General features: G+C 40.7%; 2 protein-coding genes across 6 annotated transcripts in view; both read left to right on the top strand.

Annotated features, from left to right (window-relative positions):
* The window catches only part of LOC122556420 (protocadherin beta-15-like), a 200098-nt gene that overhangs the window by 56302 nt on the left and 127789 nt on the right, over positions 1 to 16007 (top strand). Inside the window, exon 1 of one of the 5 annotated variants that reach the window (XM_043703034.1) lies at positions 1963 to 4675. The exons of the other annotated variants lie outside the window; for them this stretch is intronic. Within the exon in view, the coding sequence (XP_043558969.1) occupies positions 2207 to 4675 (2469 nt within the window). The 5' untranslated portion in view covers positions 1963 to 2206. Of the gene's footprint in view, positions 1 to 1962; positions 4676 to 16007 lie in introns of those variants that run through there. 5 annotated transcript variants of the gene reach the window in all.
* LOC122556872 (protocadherin gamma-A9-like) overlaps positions 5837 to 16007 on the top strand; it is a 21597-nt gene continuing 11426 nt past the window's right edge. The window contains exons 1-3 of the mRNA XM_043704128.1: positions 5837 to 5869; positions 11520 to 14474; positions 15111 to 15164. Of these exons, the coding sequence (XP_043560063.1) occupies positions 5837 to 5869; positions 11520 to 14474; positions 15111 to 15164 (3042 nt within the window). The remainder of the gene's footprint in view (positions 5870 to 11519; positions 14475 to 15110; positions 15165 to 16007) is intronic.

Raw genomic sequence — 16007 nt, 5'->3', positions numbered from 1 at the left:
GTAATGATCATAAATCAAACACAGTGAAGTAGAAACGTAGAAATATAGCAACTATGGCCAGAACTAGGCCAATTGAACATTCAAACATATTCCACCATCCAGTATGATCATGGTTAGTCCTTTATCTCATGATATATTCGTTCTTTCCCCCTAATCTCCTTGATGCCTTTAAAATCCATATACTTACCTATCGCTTTCTTTAATATCCAGTTAGTTGGCCTCCCCAGTCTTTTATGGTAGAGAATTGCATAAGCTCACGACCATTTGAGTGATGGAATGTTTCCTAATCTGAATTTTAAATGGCCGACTCCATATCCCAAGACTGTGACTCCTGGTTCCAGTCACCCCAACCAGGGAAAACATCTTCCCCGTATCCAGTCTGTCCAATGTGTAAGAATTGTATACATTTTATTCAAGTCTCCATTCATGGCTCTATTCAGACATGATTATAGAGCCAGTCTCATAAATAATCCTGCCATCCACAACATTAGCCAAATGAAACCGCTTACACAGAGCCTGTATAAAAATTATATCCTTTCTTTGGAGAGAAACCAAACCTGTGAACCATTTTGAGGGCATAATCTCACCAAGCCCTGTAATTGTAAAACATCCTTACTTCTCAACATGTATTTTCTTGCAAAGAAGGATAAAATATCCTCTGCCTGACTACTTGCATTGGCAGATGTACAAGGACACCAAATTCTTTTGAATATCCACAACCGGATGTCTTCTTGCATCCTTCTCATAATTCAGAATCCCACCCAGTTTTATGTCATCAACAAACTTGGAAATGTCACATTGCAATTGTTTCCCCATCCAGGTCACTTATTTATACTATAAACAACTGGCACCCAAATAACGATGCTTACTGCACCCCAGTATTCACTACCTGCCACTGAGAAAAATACACCCCTTTATTGAATCTGTTTCCTCACAGTCAACCAATTTTCAATCCATGACAATTGATTGAACGAAATTTCATTTTGCCCATGAAACTCATTTGTGTGATTTTATCAGGTTGATTAGCCAAAACCACATGGGTATTAGTTTATCAAAATGAAAACGTCCACTTGGGTGCATTTGGAAGTGAATTGTTTTGAATCCTGAGAAATTAATATCCTGGCTTTCTTTAACTTCATCGCATGAGCAATTCTGGAATGTTGAGAATGTTGTCAAAAATGCATATTGTACCTAAAAATTGAGCACTGTCTCTTATTTTTGGAGTCTTCTGTAATTATGTGTTTTTGATTAGCTGATAGAACTGTCTGATTCAGATTAGAAAACAGGGGTTCACGTACATATGACTTTAATATTCTGGTACCTGCAGATGACCTTCTAAGTAACAAACTACTGAAGTTGGACCGGAGTGTAAGACCTGGGTAAAGAGTAAAATGCTTCTGCATATAATTTGCCATGATCACGCATGGCTTGAGATTAGAAGACTTTTTTTTAGCAGATTAACGTATCTATTACAACAAGAATGGAAAATATTACAAGTAAAACTATAGTTATATGGAGTCTAAAGAAGGAATCAAACCATAATAATACCGATGTCTCATTACAGGGGACAACTATGAAATAGTTTTTGTTCCTGTAGTGAGAAATGCCGAATTTGATAACATAATGCAAAAGCACAAAAACAGTAGCTGAATCAGAAGTTAAGCAATAATGACACACAACTGGGGCAGATGGCACATGTTCTTTTATTCTCATCACCCCTGTGATATGTGACTTGTTGTCATTTGGACCGAGATATCACTTCCTGAACGTGGAGAAACAAATCAGCGAAATACGTCTTAAAATATTTTTTATTGTACAACAATAAATCTAGGCATTCGCATTCACTTCAAAACTCTCAGCTTTAAGAAATCAAAGGTAACTTGATTGGTCAAATTGAAACACAAATCAGAAGCTGAGATGTGATTGGGGATCGGGACAGCCTCTTCACTACCCAGACGCCATCACGTCGGATCAGACACACAGTAAAATTGGATAGCAAGCAGCTCGGCAGAAATTGTTCCCGAATCGACTGGTCACGTAGACCAAGTAAAAGACTGAAATGATATAATCCTACCGATTCGTTAAAGGTCCAGGTATTTACTGCATCGCAGTTGCTTTCGATCTGAAAAAACATTGACATAACTATAAAGAGAATAATTGATGCTGTGGTTACATACAGAAAGAAGGGGAATGTTTGACTCTGGAAATGAGATATAAAATATATTGGCTTCTACAATGCCAATTCTTGTACTGTATGTTCGCTTCTTGGAATCTAGTGTTTGGACAGATTCGTTATTTGATTCCTGAAGAATTGCAACTCGGCGCCTTTGTTGGGAATGTCGCGGAGGATCTCAGCTTGGATGTAAAGCAGCTCTCGGCTCGCAATTTGCGGATAGTAGCCGGGCCCAAAAAACAATATGTAGATATAAATTTGGACACTGGCATTTTAATTGTGACGAAGTCAATTGACAGAGAAGAGATTTGCGGACAGAGCCTCAGTTGTACCCTAAATTTGGACGTTTTCCTGGAAAATCCTTTAAAGCTGTACCAGGTTACAGTGGAGATTCTCGATATAAATGACAATACTCCTAGTTTCCCAAATGCACAATTCCGCCTTGACATCTCAGAGCGTTCAATTCCAGGAACGCGTTTTCCACTCGAGCCCGCGCACGATCTGGACGTTGGAACCAACTCCGTGCAAAAGTACGAGCTCCTTCCGAACGATTATTTTGTTCTCGATGTGCAAATGCGCAGTGGCAATGTAAAATCGCCAGTATTGGTGCTGCAGACATCTTTGGATAGAGAAACAGAAACCAGCCACAGGTTAACGTTGATAGCGAAGGATGGTGGTGTCCCTGTCAGGTCGGGCACGGCTCAGGTCATGATAATCGTTAACGATGCAAACGACAACGCTCCTGCCTTCCCGCAGTCAGTTTATAGAGTCAGTCTGTTGGAGAGTGCAGCCGCAGGAACGCAGGTAATCATATTAAATGCCACTGACTTGGACGATGGTACCAACGGAGAGATAAACTACTCGTTTGGTAGCCACACTTCAAGTAGAGTTCGGGAACTGTTTGGCGTGGATTCTAAAACGGGTGAAATCAGAGTGAAACAGAAGTTGGACTACGAAGAAAATAGTGTCTTGGAGTTAAATATTCAAGCAACGGACGGAGGTTCAGACGCGATGTCGGGGCACTGTGATGTTTTGGTAAATATTATTGATGTGAATGATAACCCCCCTGACATGACTTTAACATCTTTGTCAAGTATAATCTCGGAAGATGCGCCAGTTGGGACATCAGTCGCTCTGTTCGCTGTGGCAGATAAAGATTCGGACAGAAACGGGCAGGTACAATGTCGCATTTCAAATAAGCTTCCATTTAAACTGGATTCCTCTTTAAAGAATTATTATGGAATAATTGTTCATCATTCACTGGATCGTGAAACTATTTCCACATTTGACGTTACAGTAACATGCACAGATTTCGGAAATCCTCCTCTTACATCCGAGAAAACCATTCGGGTAGAGCTTTCCGATATAAATGACAACGCGCCCCATTTCAGGCAATCTTTACTTACAACAAAAGTAATGGAGAATAATGATATAGGCGCTTCTATATTTTCCATTACAGCCTTTGATGCTGATATTGGCGTGAACGCGCGACTGAAATACTCTATCCTGGATTCGCTCATTCAGAACGTCTCTGTGTTCAATTACGTCTCTATTAAATCGGACACTGGTGTCATATTCGCGCAGAGATCGTTCGACTATGAGGAATTGAAAAACTTTCAGATTCAAGCTCAGGTCATGGACTCTGGGACGCCATCACTCGCAAATAATGTTTCAGTGGATGTAATTATCCTCGATCAGAATGACAATGCTCCAGTAATTGTGCAGCCATTAGTCGAATTTGGGTCGACAGCAGTAGAGACAATTTCCAGGTTTGCAGAACCAGGGTCTTTGGTGGCCAAGGTATCCGCCACTGACGCTGACGCCGGTCAAAACGCTCGCCTTTCTTATTCGCTTTTTCAAGCTACCCAGCATAATCTTTTTACTATTTCACCAGATTCTGGGGAGATTTGGACAATCCGTCGTATCGTTTCTCGAGATGCCTCAAAGCAAAGGTTGGTGGTTCTGGTAAAAGATAATGGATCACCATCTCTTTCTGCCTCAGTCACTATTATCTTATCTGTGATTGGTGATGACGCTGAAACATTCTCCAGCGTCAGTGGCTCATCTGAAAATCTTGGGTTCAATCCTGATCTGAGCCTTTCCTTGGTCATCGCATTGGGAACCATTTCTAGCATTTTTCTCGTCATTTTAATTATCCTCGCTGTGAAGGTTCATAAAAGCAGGAATTCCTTAAGTGCTCAGCACTGTTCCCTGGGTGTTTGTTGTTGTGTTAAAACCACACATTCTCTGAATGGAATTCAAAAGGCTAGTAGAAACATACAGATACCCTCAAATTATGTTGAGGTTTTTGGTGGTGACCCACTTTCTCAAAGTTTTCGCTATGAGTCATGTTCAACGTTACAGTCAACGCGGCCAGACTACATAACGCCCAACAGTTACAAGTCATCCACTGACAAAAAGTATGTTGTGAGTGGTTATATTGGGAAACAGGATCCAAAGCTGCTGCATACTGAGAAGATTAGCAACCCTTTGAACAATGAGGTGAGCCACTTCAAAAATGGGAATATGACCCTGGCAGCTTTGATTTGTTTTTGTTTCTGTTTTTTTCACGCAACCTGAGCATCATTATTTGGCGAACATTATTGTATAGCTCCAGTTGTCCGGAAGAAAGTAGTTTCCAAGTGCCTTCTTCAACTGACATCTTCCAGGTTGCATTGGTGCATACAATCTGTACATAAGAAGGAAATCCTCCAAATTGATTCCACTACATTTTTGGCCCATGTTTTATTTCCAGGTCAGGACAGTCTGTGTCATGTAAAGTTGCTTTTCTTGCATCCACTATTCTTAACCTTCTAGGTATTATTTGTCGTGCATTTGCAATGCATATCACAGCAAGTTTGGTAAGCTGCAGCAGTACATCTTGTACATGATGGTGGAAAGAGTAGACATTGATGATATTGAAGATATAATGTGTTATGCCAGTGAAACTGGCTGCTTTGTCCTGGATATTGTTAATTATCTTGAGTGTTGCTGGATAAGCATACCTCCAAGCAAATAGAGCTCATTCCATTGCCGTCCTAATTTGTGTCTTCCATATTCAGGTGTGTCTGGGGAGTCAGGTGATGTGGTACATGGTCCAAATTACTGTTTTCTGATTATTTCTTATAGCCACCATACTTTTCAAATTCTGGTTTTCAGTTAGCTCAGTTAGCTGGATGGGAGGTTGTTCAATTCCTGCATTGGTTGAGGTTACCATGAACGATTCTCCTTTTTGACCTCTCCATCAACTGAGGTGTGTTGATCCTCAGGTTAAAACACCACCACTCATCCCTCCCTTATAAAATGCAAATGATCAGAAGCGCTATGGCAACTTTACCTTTTACCATTTCAATTTCTGGTCGTTTGTTAAACAACAAGTGGTTGATCTTTGTTTGCACAAAAAAGGGAAATGCATCACTTGTAAACGATATGAGTGCTTATTTAACTGATATAGATAGTTTCTTAAGTAACAACAATTTCTTTCCACATTTCCTGATTAATGGTGGTATCTCCAGAGTTTTTGTTTTTTAATTTACTCATGAGACATGAGTGTCGCTGACTGACAAGAATTTATTGTGTGCCCCTATTTGCCCAGATGAGGTGCTAGCGAACAGCCTTCTTAAACTACAGCAGTTCTTACGCTGTAGTTTGACCCACAATGCCATGACGGAGGAATTTCAGGAGTTTTACCCAGCAGTAAGCAATATATTTCCAAGTCAGGATGGTGAGTGGGTCGGAGACGAACTTAAAGATTGTGGTGTTCCCGTATATCTGCCACCCTTATCATTTTTGCAGTGGAGAGGTTTTGGGTTTGGAAGGTGTTTTCTGAGGATCTTTGGTGATTTTCTGCAGCCCCTCTTGTCGTACGCACTGCTGACACTGAGCACTGTTGGTGGAAGGACTGATCCTTGTGCATGGTGCTAATTAAGTAGGCTGTTTGCCCCGGATGGTGTCAAGAGGTTTGAGTGTTTTTAGGGTCGCACCCATTGAACCAAGTGGGAAATATTCCATCAAACTGCTGACCTGTGTCTTGTAGGTAGTGGACAGGCATTGGGGAGTCAGTAGGTGTTTTACTCCTCGCAATATTCTTAGCCTCTGACCTTGCCCTTGTTTACAATCTATAATTTACAATCATCCTTTTACAAGAAGGATATTATTAAGCGGGAAAGGGTTCAGGAGAGATTTACCAGGATGATGCCACGAATGGAGGAGATAGATAGGCTGGGATTTTGTTCTATGAAACATCAGAGTTTGAGTAGTGACCTCATGAAAGGTTATCAAATCTTGAGGGGTATAGATAAGGTAAATGGCAGGTGTCTTTGTCCTAGCATAGGAGATTTCAAAACCACGGGGCATATTTTTATGCCTCTTGCATATTTTAGAGGCAAGTGGGACTAGTTTAATTTGTGATCTTGGACGGCGAGGAATGTCTCCAGGGAAAGCTCTGTTTCAGTGCTGCATGGATCTATGACACTACTTGTGATTAAATTTAATTCCAGTAAGTTCTGAAGTCTTTTTTTAACCAGTTACTCTGTGATCGACATCGTTTTGGGATTCTTCTTAAGTATAGAGTTGCTTACTATTAGCATTGAAAATGTGGATGACAAAGAGCAAAGAACAGGGCAGCACAGGAACAAGCCATTTGGCTCTCCATGATGGCACCAAAACATGATGACTTTTGAAACTAAAACGCTTTTTACTGTGTATGATCTATATCCACCTGTTCACTCCCTACTCACATATCTGTCAACATGTCTCTTAAATCTTGTTTTTGTGCCCGCATCCACAATATCTTCTAATAACTCATTACAGATACTTATCATCCTCTGTTTAAAAACCTGTTTCTCACATCTCCATTACACTTACCCTGTTTTACCTGAAACCTGTGTTCCCTAGTAATTGACAGTTCTTCCTTTGGGAAAGCACCCTGACTATCCAATCAATGCCTCGATCATGTATGCAGTAACTGTTCAGCAGAGATCTCTCTGTTTTGATGCACTGAAAGAAGTACAGCGGATTACAGTGCTCACCAGAGGTTGCAAAGTAGTTATATAATCATTTGATTTGAAATAGGTCCAAACAAAGAGGATTTGAACTTGCTGAGGGCTCTGAAAGAAACTTATGCAAAATCAATTAATCATCTTGATAGTTTTTCATTATGATCTGCATAATGCACTGAACAGTAAATCTTGCATATTTGGTGAGTAATAATATGAATCGAGGGGCTATGCCATGTATTTAACAATCTGCTTAGAATACAAACTTGACGAGGCCTGTTTCCCCACCTAATACATGACGCCCACTCTCCCTCTAAACCCAACTCTTATCCCGACCCCATGCAAAATACAAAACCAGCCATAATCCATCTTGCATTAGACACTGAAGTTATACTTAAATAAAATCGAAACGTAATTTAGAAACTCAGCAGATCAGATTGCATCTGAGGAGGGAGAAACAGAATTCATGCTTTGAATCCTGTATAACTCCATTAAACATTCCAATAAAAAAACTTAAAAGTTAACTCTGTTTCTCTCTCTGAAGATTCTGCCAGACCTATCCAATCCTCCAGCACGTTTACTTTTAATTCAGATCTCCACCATCCACAGTATTGTACCATAATCATACTTGTCTACCATTTCTTTACTTCAAGTGATCCTCTTATTGAGTCAAAAAATATTGCTACCTTGGATAAGTAAATAAGAACAAGTAATTGCTGATAAGTCGTTGGTTAAATTCAGTGAAGCACATTTACATGGTGAAGCACCAGGATATTATTGGATACTGTAATTGTGAGTCTAAAGAAATGTGTTAGGAGAAGAAAAAGATAATCCTGATCTGGTTATTCACTATCAGGCATCTCACAAGTAATATTTTTGAAAAGGAAACTAAAATCATAAATGAAATAAAAATATCTCATTTTTAATTTAACAATCGTAAATGTTAAATTCAACTAAACAAAAAACTGCCAAGTCTTTAGGAAGTGGTCTGTACAGTGATTGGTTGAACGTGAGAGCTCCCTGCTGACCAATCAAAAGCTAAAATGTGAGTGATGATCTCGATTCCTCCCTTCCCTGCTCGCACACAATCAGATACAGTGGCGAATAAATGGCGAAGTGAGGTCTATTTGTGTGGTTTCTGAGGTTATTGAAGTTTTTCAGAAAAAGAGGAATGTTTGTCAGGAAAATGATTTGTAGGAACTTGTGTTGTACTGGGGAGGACAAGGTTAAAATCGCACAATATCAGGTTATGGTCCAACAGGTTTATTTGGAAGCATTAGCTTTCAAAGCACTGCTACTTCTTCAGGTGGTTGTGAAGCAGAACCATTAGACAGACAATTTATAGCAAAGGTTTACAGTGTCATTCAAGTAAAATGATATATTTAACAATCCTTGATTTTTTTAGAATGCGTTACTGGTTTCAGTTCATGATTATTTAAATCACAGAACTTCTTTTAAGTCACATGCTCAACATAACTTAAGGCTTTATAAAAATAAGGTGACATCTCATCTCAGACAATGCACTAAAGATGTGAGGTCAGAGTCTGCTCGTATCCTAACCTTGAGTCAGACCGGTTCTATTTCCAAAGTGGAATTTACAAAATTTTATAAGTGCTAACTGTGTGCATTGACAGAGTGTGTAGATTTTGTAAATTCCACTTTGGAAATAGAACCAGTCTGACTCAAGATTGGGATACAGACAGACTCTGGCCTCACACTTTTAATGTGTTATCTGAGGTGTGATGTCACTTTGTTTTAAAATAAAACCTGAAATTATCTTGAGAGTGCGATTTAAAAGAAGTTCTGGGATTTGTATATTAATGAACCGAAACTTGTAACCCATTCTAAAAGATCAAAGACTTAACAACAATCGAGGTTTGTTCAATTTATCATTTTACTTGCATGACACTGTAAACTTTTGCCATAAATTGTCTGTCTTAAGGTTCTGCTTCACAAGCAGCAGCGCTTCTGTACAATAACCTGGTGTTGTGCGATTTTTAACTTTGTCGGGAAAATCTCAGTGAAGTTGAAAACCTGAATGTATTTTATGCAAATTCTCACACAGCTCGTTGTTAGGGAACAGAATGCATTCCATGGAAATGTGATGAAGACAGTTCGAATTGAGGCCTTCAAGACACATTGGATGTGTTTAGGCATGCACAGGTCAGGTACAACAGCTATGGAAAATGTGGTGTTATGGGACTGGAATAGGAGGATGGATCTGGGTGGGATGCTGTTCAGAGGGTTGGCGTAGACTTGTGGTCCTGGTGGCCTGTTTCCACACTGTGGAAATTCTTCTCTATTCAGTCACTGTTTCTGCATCTCAGTTTTAACCTCGTATCCTGAGACTATGACCCCTAGTTCTGGACATCCCAACTCGGGAAAACATCTTTACTTTACGCAGTCTGACCAGCTTGTTAGAATTTTGCATGTTTCAGTCAAATCTCCTCTCATCTTTATAAGCCCTCCTGATTACACAGCCAGTCGAAATACCTCATAGGGCGATCCTGCCATCCACAATATTGGCTGAGTGATCCTCTTCCACAATCCCTCTGTGAAAAGTATATCCTTTCTTAGGGAGAGACAACAAAGCTGCATGCAATACTCAAGGTGCAATTTTACCAAGCCCTGCAGTCGTAAGGTATCCCCATTTCTGAATGCATACCATATTAAACTCAAAGACAAAATACACCCTGCATGACTACTTTCATTGGCGTACAATAACACCGGATTGTTTTGTATATTCACAACTAGATGTCTTCTTGCATCCATCTCATGAATCATAATCCCACTTAGATTTGTCTTACATTACAATGGGTTCCTTCATCCAGCTCATAAATACTTTGCATATATAGATGGGGCCCAAACACCAATCCTTGCAGTACCCTAGTATTCACTCCCTGCCACTGAGAAAAAAAAAACAGTTTTATCATTCTCTTTGTTTATTGGCTATTGACCAATTTTCAGTCCATGACAATTTATTGACCTGCATCATATGTAATTTATTTTTGCCTAATAAACTCATTTATGGGCTTTTATCCGGTTGATTACTCAACACCATATATGTTTGAATTGAGCCAACTGAAAACGTGCATCTGTGCGCATTTGAATGTGAATCATTTCGAATCCTGACAAATCAATATGCTGGCATTCTTCAAATCCATTGCTTGAGCAGCTCTGAAATGGTTTTACTGGTCAAAACTACATTTTCCTTCAAAATACAATACTGTCCCAGAATTTTGTATATTTTCAAACAGTAGATGAAAATACACGTATCATTCAGCTTAGAAAACGATGTTTCACATATGTGTGCCTTTAGTATTTTGATAGTGACGGATGACCTTAAAAATAACACACTCTTTAACTTGGACCAATGTGGAAGACCTAAGGAAGGAACACATAGTTCTGCAAATTATTCTCCATAATCATTTGTGGCTCAAGATTGGACTTTTTTTTTCACAGATTAGTGTATGCATTGCGCACACAATGGAAAGTAATATAACTGAAACTGGGTAGTTATATGGAGTCCGAAAATGGAAATGAAAATGTAATCATGACACGGTGCACAGAGGTTGGCACTGTTGCCTCACAGTGCCAGTGACCTGGATTTGATTCCAGCCTCATGTGACCGTCTGTGTGGAATTTGCGCATTGTCCCCGTTTCTGCATGTATTTCCTCTGGGTGCTCCAGCTGCCTCCCACAATCCAAAGACGTGCAGGTTAGTTGAATTGGCCATAGAAATTACCCACAGTGTTTAGGGATATGTGGATTAGGTGCATTAGTCAGGGGTAAATGTAGTGTGATAGGGTAGGGCAATAGGTCAGGGTTGGTTACTCTTCAGTGTGTTGGTGTGGACTTTTGGGCCAAATGGCCTGCTTCCACACTGTAGGGATTCTATTGTCTCATTACCAAGGAGAGTGATAAAGTAACTTTGTGTTTTTACAGTGAGAAATGCGTAAATTGGGAACTGAATTCAATAACAGAACAATCGTAACTGAATTAATAAGTAAATAATACTTAAAAATAAATGAGACAGATCGTACTTTTTTTATTCTTATTTCATCTGTCATGTGTATTATGTTGTGATGTGGTCCGAAATAATACTTTGGGAACAGGGAGAAACAATAGAGTAACGTACTTAAAATATTTTTTATTGTACAACAATAAATCGAGGCATTGTACTCACTTCAGAATGCCCAGCTTTAAGAAATCAACGATAATTTGATTGGTCGAATTTAAACATGCTGCTATTCACCAATCAGAAGCTGAGATGTGATTGGGGATCCGGACAGCCCCTTCACTACCCAGACACCATCACGTCCGATAAGACACACTGTAAAATTGGATAGCAAGCAGCTACGGAGGAATTGCTCAAGAATCGACTGAATATATTCAAGAAAGAAGAACTAAATCATATAATCCCCGCGATTCAGGAAACGCACAGGTATTTACTACGTCGTAGTAATCTCAGCTTGGATGTAAAGCAGCTCTCAGCTCGTAATTTGCGGATAGTAGCCGGGCCCAAGAAACAATATGTGGATATAAATTTGGACACTGGCATTTTAATTGTGACGAAATCAATTGACAGAGAAGAGATTTGCGGACCGAGCCTCAGTTGTGCACTAAGCTTGGACGTTTTCCTTGAAAACCCTTTACAGCTCTACCAGGTTACAGTGGAGATTCTCGATGTAAATGACAATGCTCCTAGTTTTCCAAATACACCATTCCGCCTAGAAATCTCAGAGCGGTCACTTCCAGGGACGCGCTTTCAACTCGAGCCCGCGCACGATCTGGATGTCGGAGCTAATTCCGTACAAACCTACGAGCTGCTTCCAAACGATTATTTTATTCTCGATGTGCAAATGCGCGGTGGTAAAGTGAAGTCTCCTGTACTGGTTCTGCAAAGACCTTTGGACAGAGAAACGGAATCCAGCTACAGGTTGACGCTGATAGCCAAGGATGGTGGTGTCCCTGTCAGATCGGGCACGGCTCAGGTCACAATTGTTGTAAACGATACGAACGACAATGTTCCTGTCTTTCCGCAGGCAGTTTACAGAGTCAGTCTGTTGGAGAATGCAGCCAAAGGAACGCAGGTAATCATATTAAATGCCACTGACTTGGACAGTGGTGTCAATGGAGAGATAAGCTATTCCTTTGGTCGCTACACTTCAGCTCGAGTTCGAGAAATGTTTGCCCTGAATTCCAGAACTGGTGAAATCAGCGTGAAAGGCAAGTTGGACTATGAAGAAAACGACGCCTTTGAAATTAACATACAAGCTACAGACGGAGGTCCAGACGCGATGTCGGGCCACTGTGAGGTTTTAGTAAATATTATTGATGTGAATGACAATCCACCTGAAGTGACTTTGACGTCTTTATCGAGTATAATCTCGGAAGATGCGCCAGTCGAGACTGTAGTCGCTCTCTTCACTGCAGCAGACAAAGATTCAGGCACCAACGGGCAGGTAGAATGTCAGATTTCAAATAAACTACCATTTAAACTGGATTCCTCTTTAAAGAATTATTATGGAATACTTGTTCATCTTCCACTGGATCGTGAAAATACCGCCAAGTATGACGTTGCAATAACATGCACAGATTTCGGGGATCCTCCTCTTTCATCCCAGAAAACCATTCGGGTAGAGGTTTCCGATATAAACGACAATGCGCCCCATTTCAGGCAATCTTTGTTTACAACAAACGTTTTGGAGAATAATGCTGTAGGCGCTTCTATATTTTCCATTACAGCCTTTGATGCCGATATTGGAGTGAACGGTCGACTGAAATATTCTATTCTGGAGACTCAAATTCAGAACGTCTCCGTGTTCAATTACATCTCTGTTAACTCGGACACTGGTGTCATATTCGCGCAGAGATCTTTTGACTACGAGGAATTGAAAAACTTTCAGATTCAAGCTCAGGTCATGGATTCTGGGACGCCATCACTCGCAAATAATGTTTCAGTCGATGTTATTATCCTTGATCAGAATGACAATGCTCCAGTAATTGTGCAGCCATTAGTCGAATTTGGGTCGACAGCAGTAGAGACAATTTCCAGGTTTGCAGAACCAGGGTATTTGGTGGCCAAAGTATCCGCCACTGACGCTGACGCCGGTCAAAATGCTCGCCTTTCTTATTCGATTTTTCAAGCTACCCAGCATAATCTTTTTACTATTTCACCAGACTCTGGGGAGATTTGGACAATCCGTCGTATCGTTTCTCGAGATGCCTCAAAGCAAAGGTTGGTGGTTCTGGTAAAAGATAATGGATCACCATCTCTTTCTGCCTCAGTCACCATTATCTTATCTGTGATTGGTGATGACGCTGAAACATTCTCCAGCGTCAGTGGCTCATCTGAAAATCCTGGGGGTGTCATATTCGCGCAGAGATCTTTTGACTACGAGGAATTGAAAAACTTTCAGATTCAAGCTCAGGTCATGGACTCTGGGACGCCGTCACTCGCAAATAATGTTTCAGTGGATGTAATTATCCTTGATCAGAATGACAATGCTCCAGTAATTGTGCAGCCATTAGTCGAATTTGGGTCGACAGCAGTAGAGACAATATCCAGGTTTGCAGAACCAGGGTATTTGGTGGCCAAGGTATCCGCCAATGACGCTGACGCCGGTCAAAACGCTCGCCTTTCTTATTCGATTTTTCAAGCTACCCAGCATAATCTTTTTACTATTTCACCAGACTCTGGGGAGATTTGGACAATCCGTCGTATCGTTTCTCGAGATGCCTCAAAGCAAAGGTTGGTGGTTCTGGTAAAAGATAATGGATCACCATCTCTTTCTGCCTCAGTCACCATTATCTTATCTGTGATTGGTGATGACGCTGAAACATTCTCCAGCGTCAGTGGCTCATCTGAAAATCCTGGGTTCAGTCCTGATCTGAGCCTTTCCTTGGTCATCGCATTAGGAACCATTTCTAGCATTTTTCTCGTCATTTTATTTATCCTCGCTGTGAAGGTTCATAAAAGCAGGAATCCACTGGGTGGTCAGCACTGTTCTCTGGGCGTTTGTTGTTGCCTTCAAACCAGACATTCTCTGAATGGAATTCAAAACGCTAGTAGAAACATACAGATTCCCCCAAATTACGTTGAGGTATTCGGTGGTGACCCACTTTCTCAGAGTTTCCGCTATGAGTCGTGTTCAACGTTGCAGTCAACGCGGCCAGACTACAAACCGCCCAACACTTATAGGTCATCCACTGACAAAAAGTATGCCCAGAATGATTGTATTGGGAAACAGGATCCAGAGTTGCTGCGTACTGAGAAGATCAGCAACCCTTTGAATAATGAGGTGAGCCACTTCGAAAATGGGAATAAGATCCTGGCAGCTTTGATTTGTTTTTGTTTTTCAAGCAACGTGAGCATCATTGTTTGGCGAACATTATTGTATAGCTCCAGTTGTCCTGAAAAAAGTAGTTTTCATGTGCCTTCCTCAACTGATATCTTCCAGGTTGCATTGTTGCATTCATTCAGTATTTAAAAAGGAAATCCTCCAAATTGATTCCACTACATTTTTGGCCCATGTTTTAATTCCAGGCCAGGAACCGTCTGTGTCATGTAAAGTTGCTTTTCTTGCATCCACTGTTCTTATCCTTCTTGATGCTACTTGTCTTGCATTTGCAATGAATGTCACAGCAGTTTTAGTAAGTTGCTGCAGTGCATCTAGTACATGTTACACACTGCTGCCACAATGCATTGATGGTGAAAAGAGTAGATATTGAAGATATTATGTGTAATGCCAGTGAAAAGGCTGCTTTGTCCTTGATGTCGTTAAATATCTTGAATGTTGTTGGATATGCATACCTCCAAGCAAATGGAGCTCATTCTATCGCAGTCCTAATTTGTGACTTCCATATTCAGGCGTGCCTGGTGAGTCAGGTGATGTTGCATCTGTTATGAATTACGGTTTTCTAATTATTTCTTGTAGCCACCATACCTTGCTAATTTTGGTTTTCAGTTAGCTCAGTTGGCTGGACGGCAGGTTTGCAATGCAAAGCAACAGCAGGAGGTGTTCAATTCCTGCATTGGTTGAGGTTACCATGGTGGATTCTCCTTTTTGACTGCTCCCTCAACTGAGGTGTGGTGATTATCAGGTTACAACACCACCACTCATCCCTCCCTCATCAGAGGCCAATGATCAGAAGGGCTATGGCAACTTTACCTTTTATCATTTCAATTTCTGGTCGATTGTTAAAAAACACCAAGTTGATATTTGGTGGTACAAAAAAAGGAAATGCACCATTCGTAAATGATACGAGTGCCTATTTAACGCCTATAGATATATACTTAATTTCTTGTGAAGTAAGACTCTCTTTCCACATTTCCTGATTTAATGGTGGTATCTCCAGAGGTTTTGTTTTCTAACTTACTCGTGGGACATAAGTGTTGCTGACTGACCAGCATTTATCGTCTGTTCATAGTTGCCCAGAGAAGGAGCTAGCGTGCAGCCTTAATAATCACAGCAGTCCCTTCGCTATAGTTGGACCCATAATGCCATAAGGGAGGAATTTCAGGAGTTTGACCCAGCAATAAGCAATATATTTCCAAGTCAGCATGGTGAGTGGGTCGGAGACGAACTTAAAGATGGTGGTGTTCCCGTGTATTAGCCACCCTTATCCTTTTTGCATTGGAGAGGTTTTGGATTTGGAATGTGTTACCTGAGGTTCTTTGGTGAATTTCTGCAGCCCCTCTTGTCGTGCACACTGCTGACACTGAACATTGTTGGTGGAAGGATTGGATCCTTGTGCATGTGGTGCTCATCAAGTAGGTTGTTTATCCTGGATGGTGTCAAGATGTTTCAGTGTTTTTAGGGTCGCATCCATCG

Source organism: Chiloscyllium plagiosum, chromosome 14 (genome assembly GCF_004010195.1).
Source record: "Chiloscyllium plagiosum isolate BGI_BamShark_2017 chromosome 14, ASM401019v2, whole genome shotgun sequence".
In the NCBI taxonomy this organism is placed as follows: domain Eukaryota; kingdom Metazoa; phylum Chordata; class Chondrichthyes; order Orectolobiformes; family Hemiscylliidae; genus Chiloscyllium; species Chiloscyllium plagiosum.
Note: the sequence above shows the minus strand (reverse complement) of the source record. Positions and strands in the feature narration are given on the sequence as shown.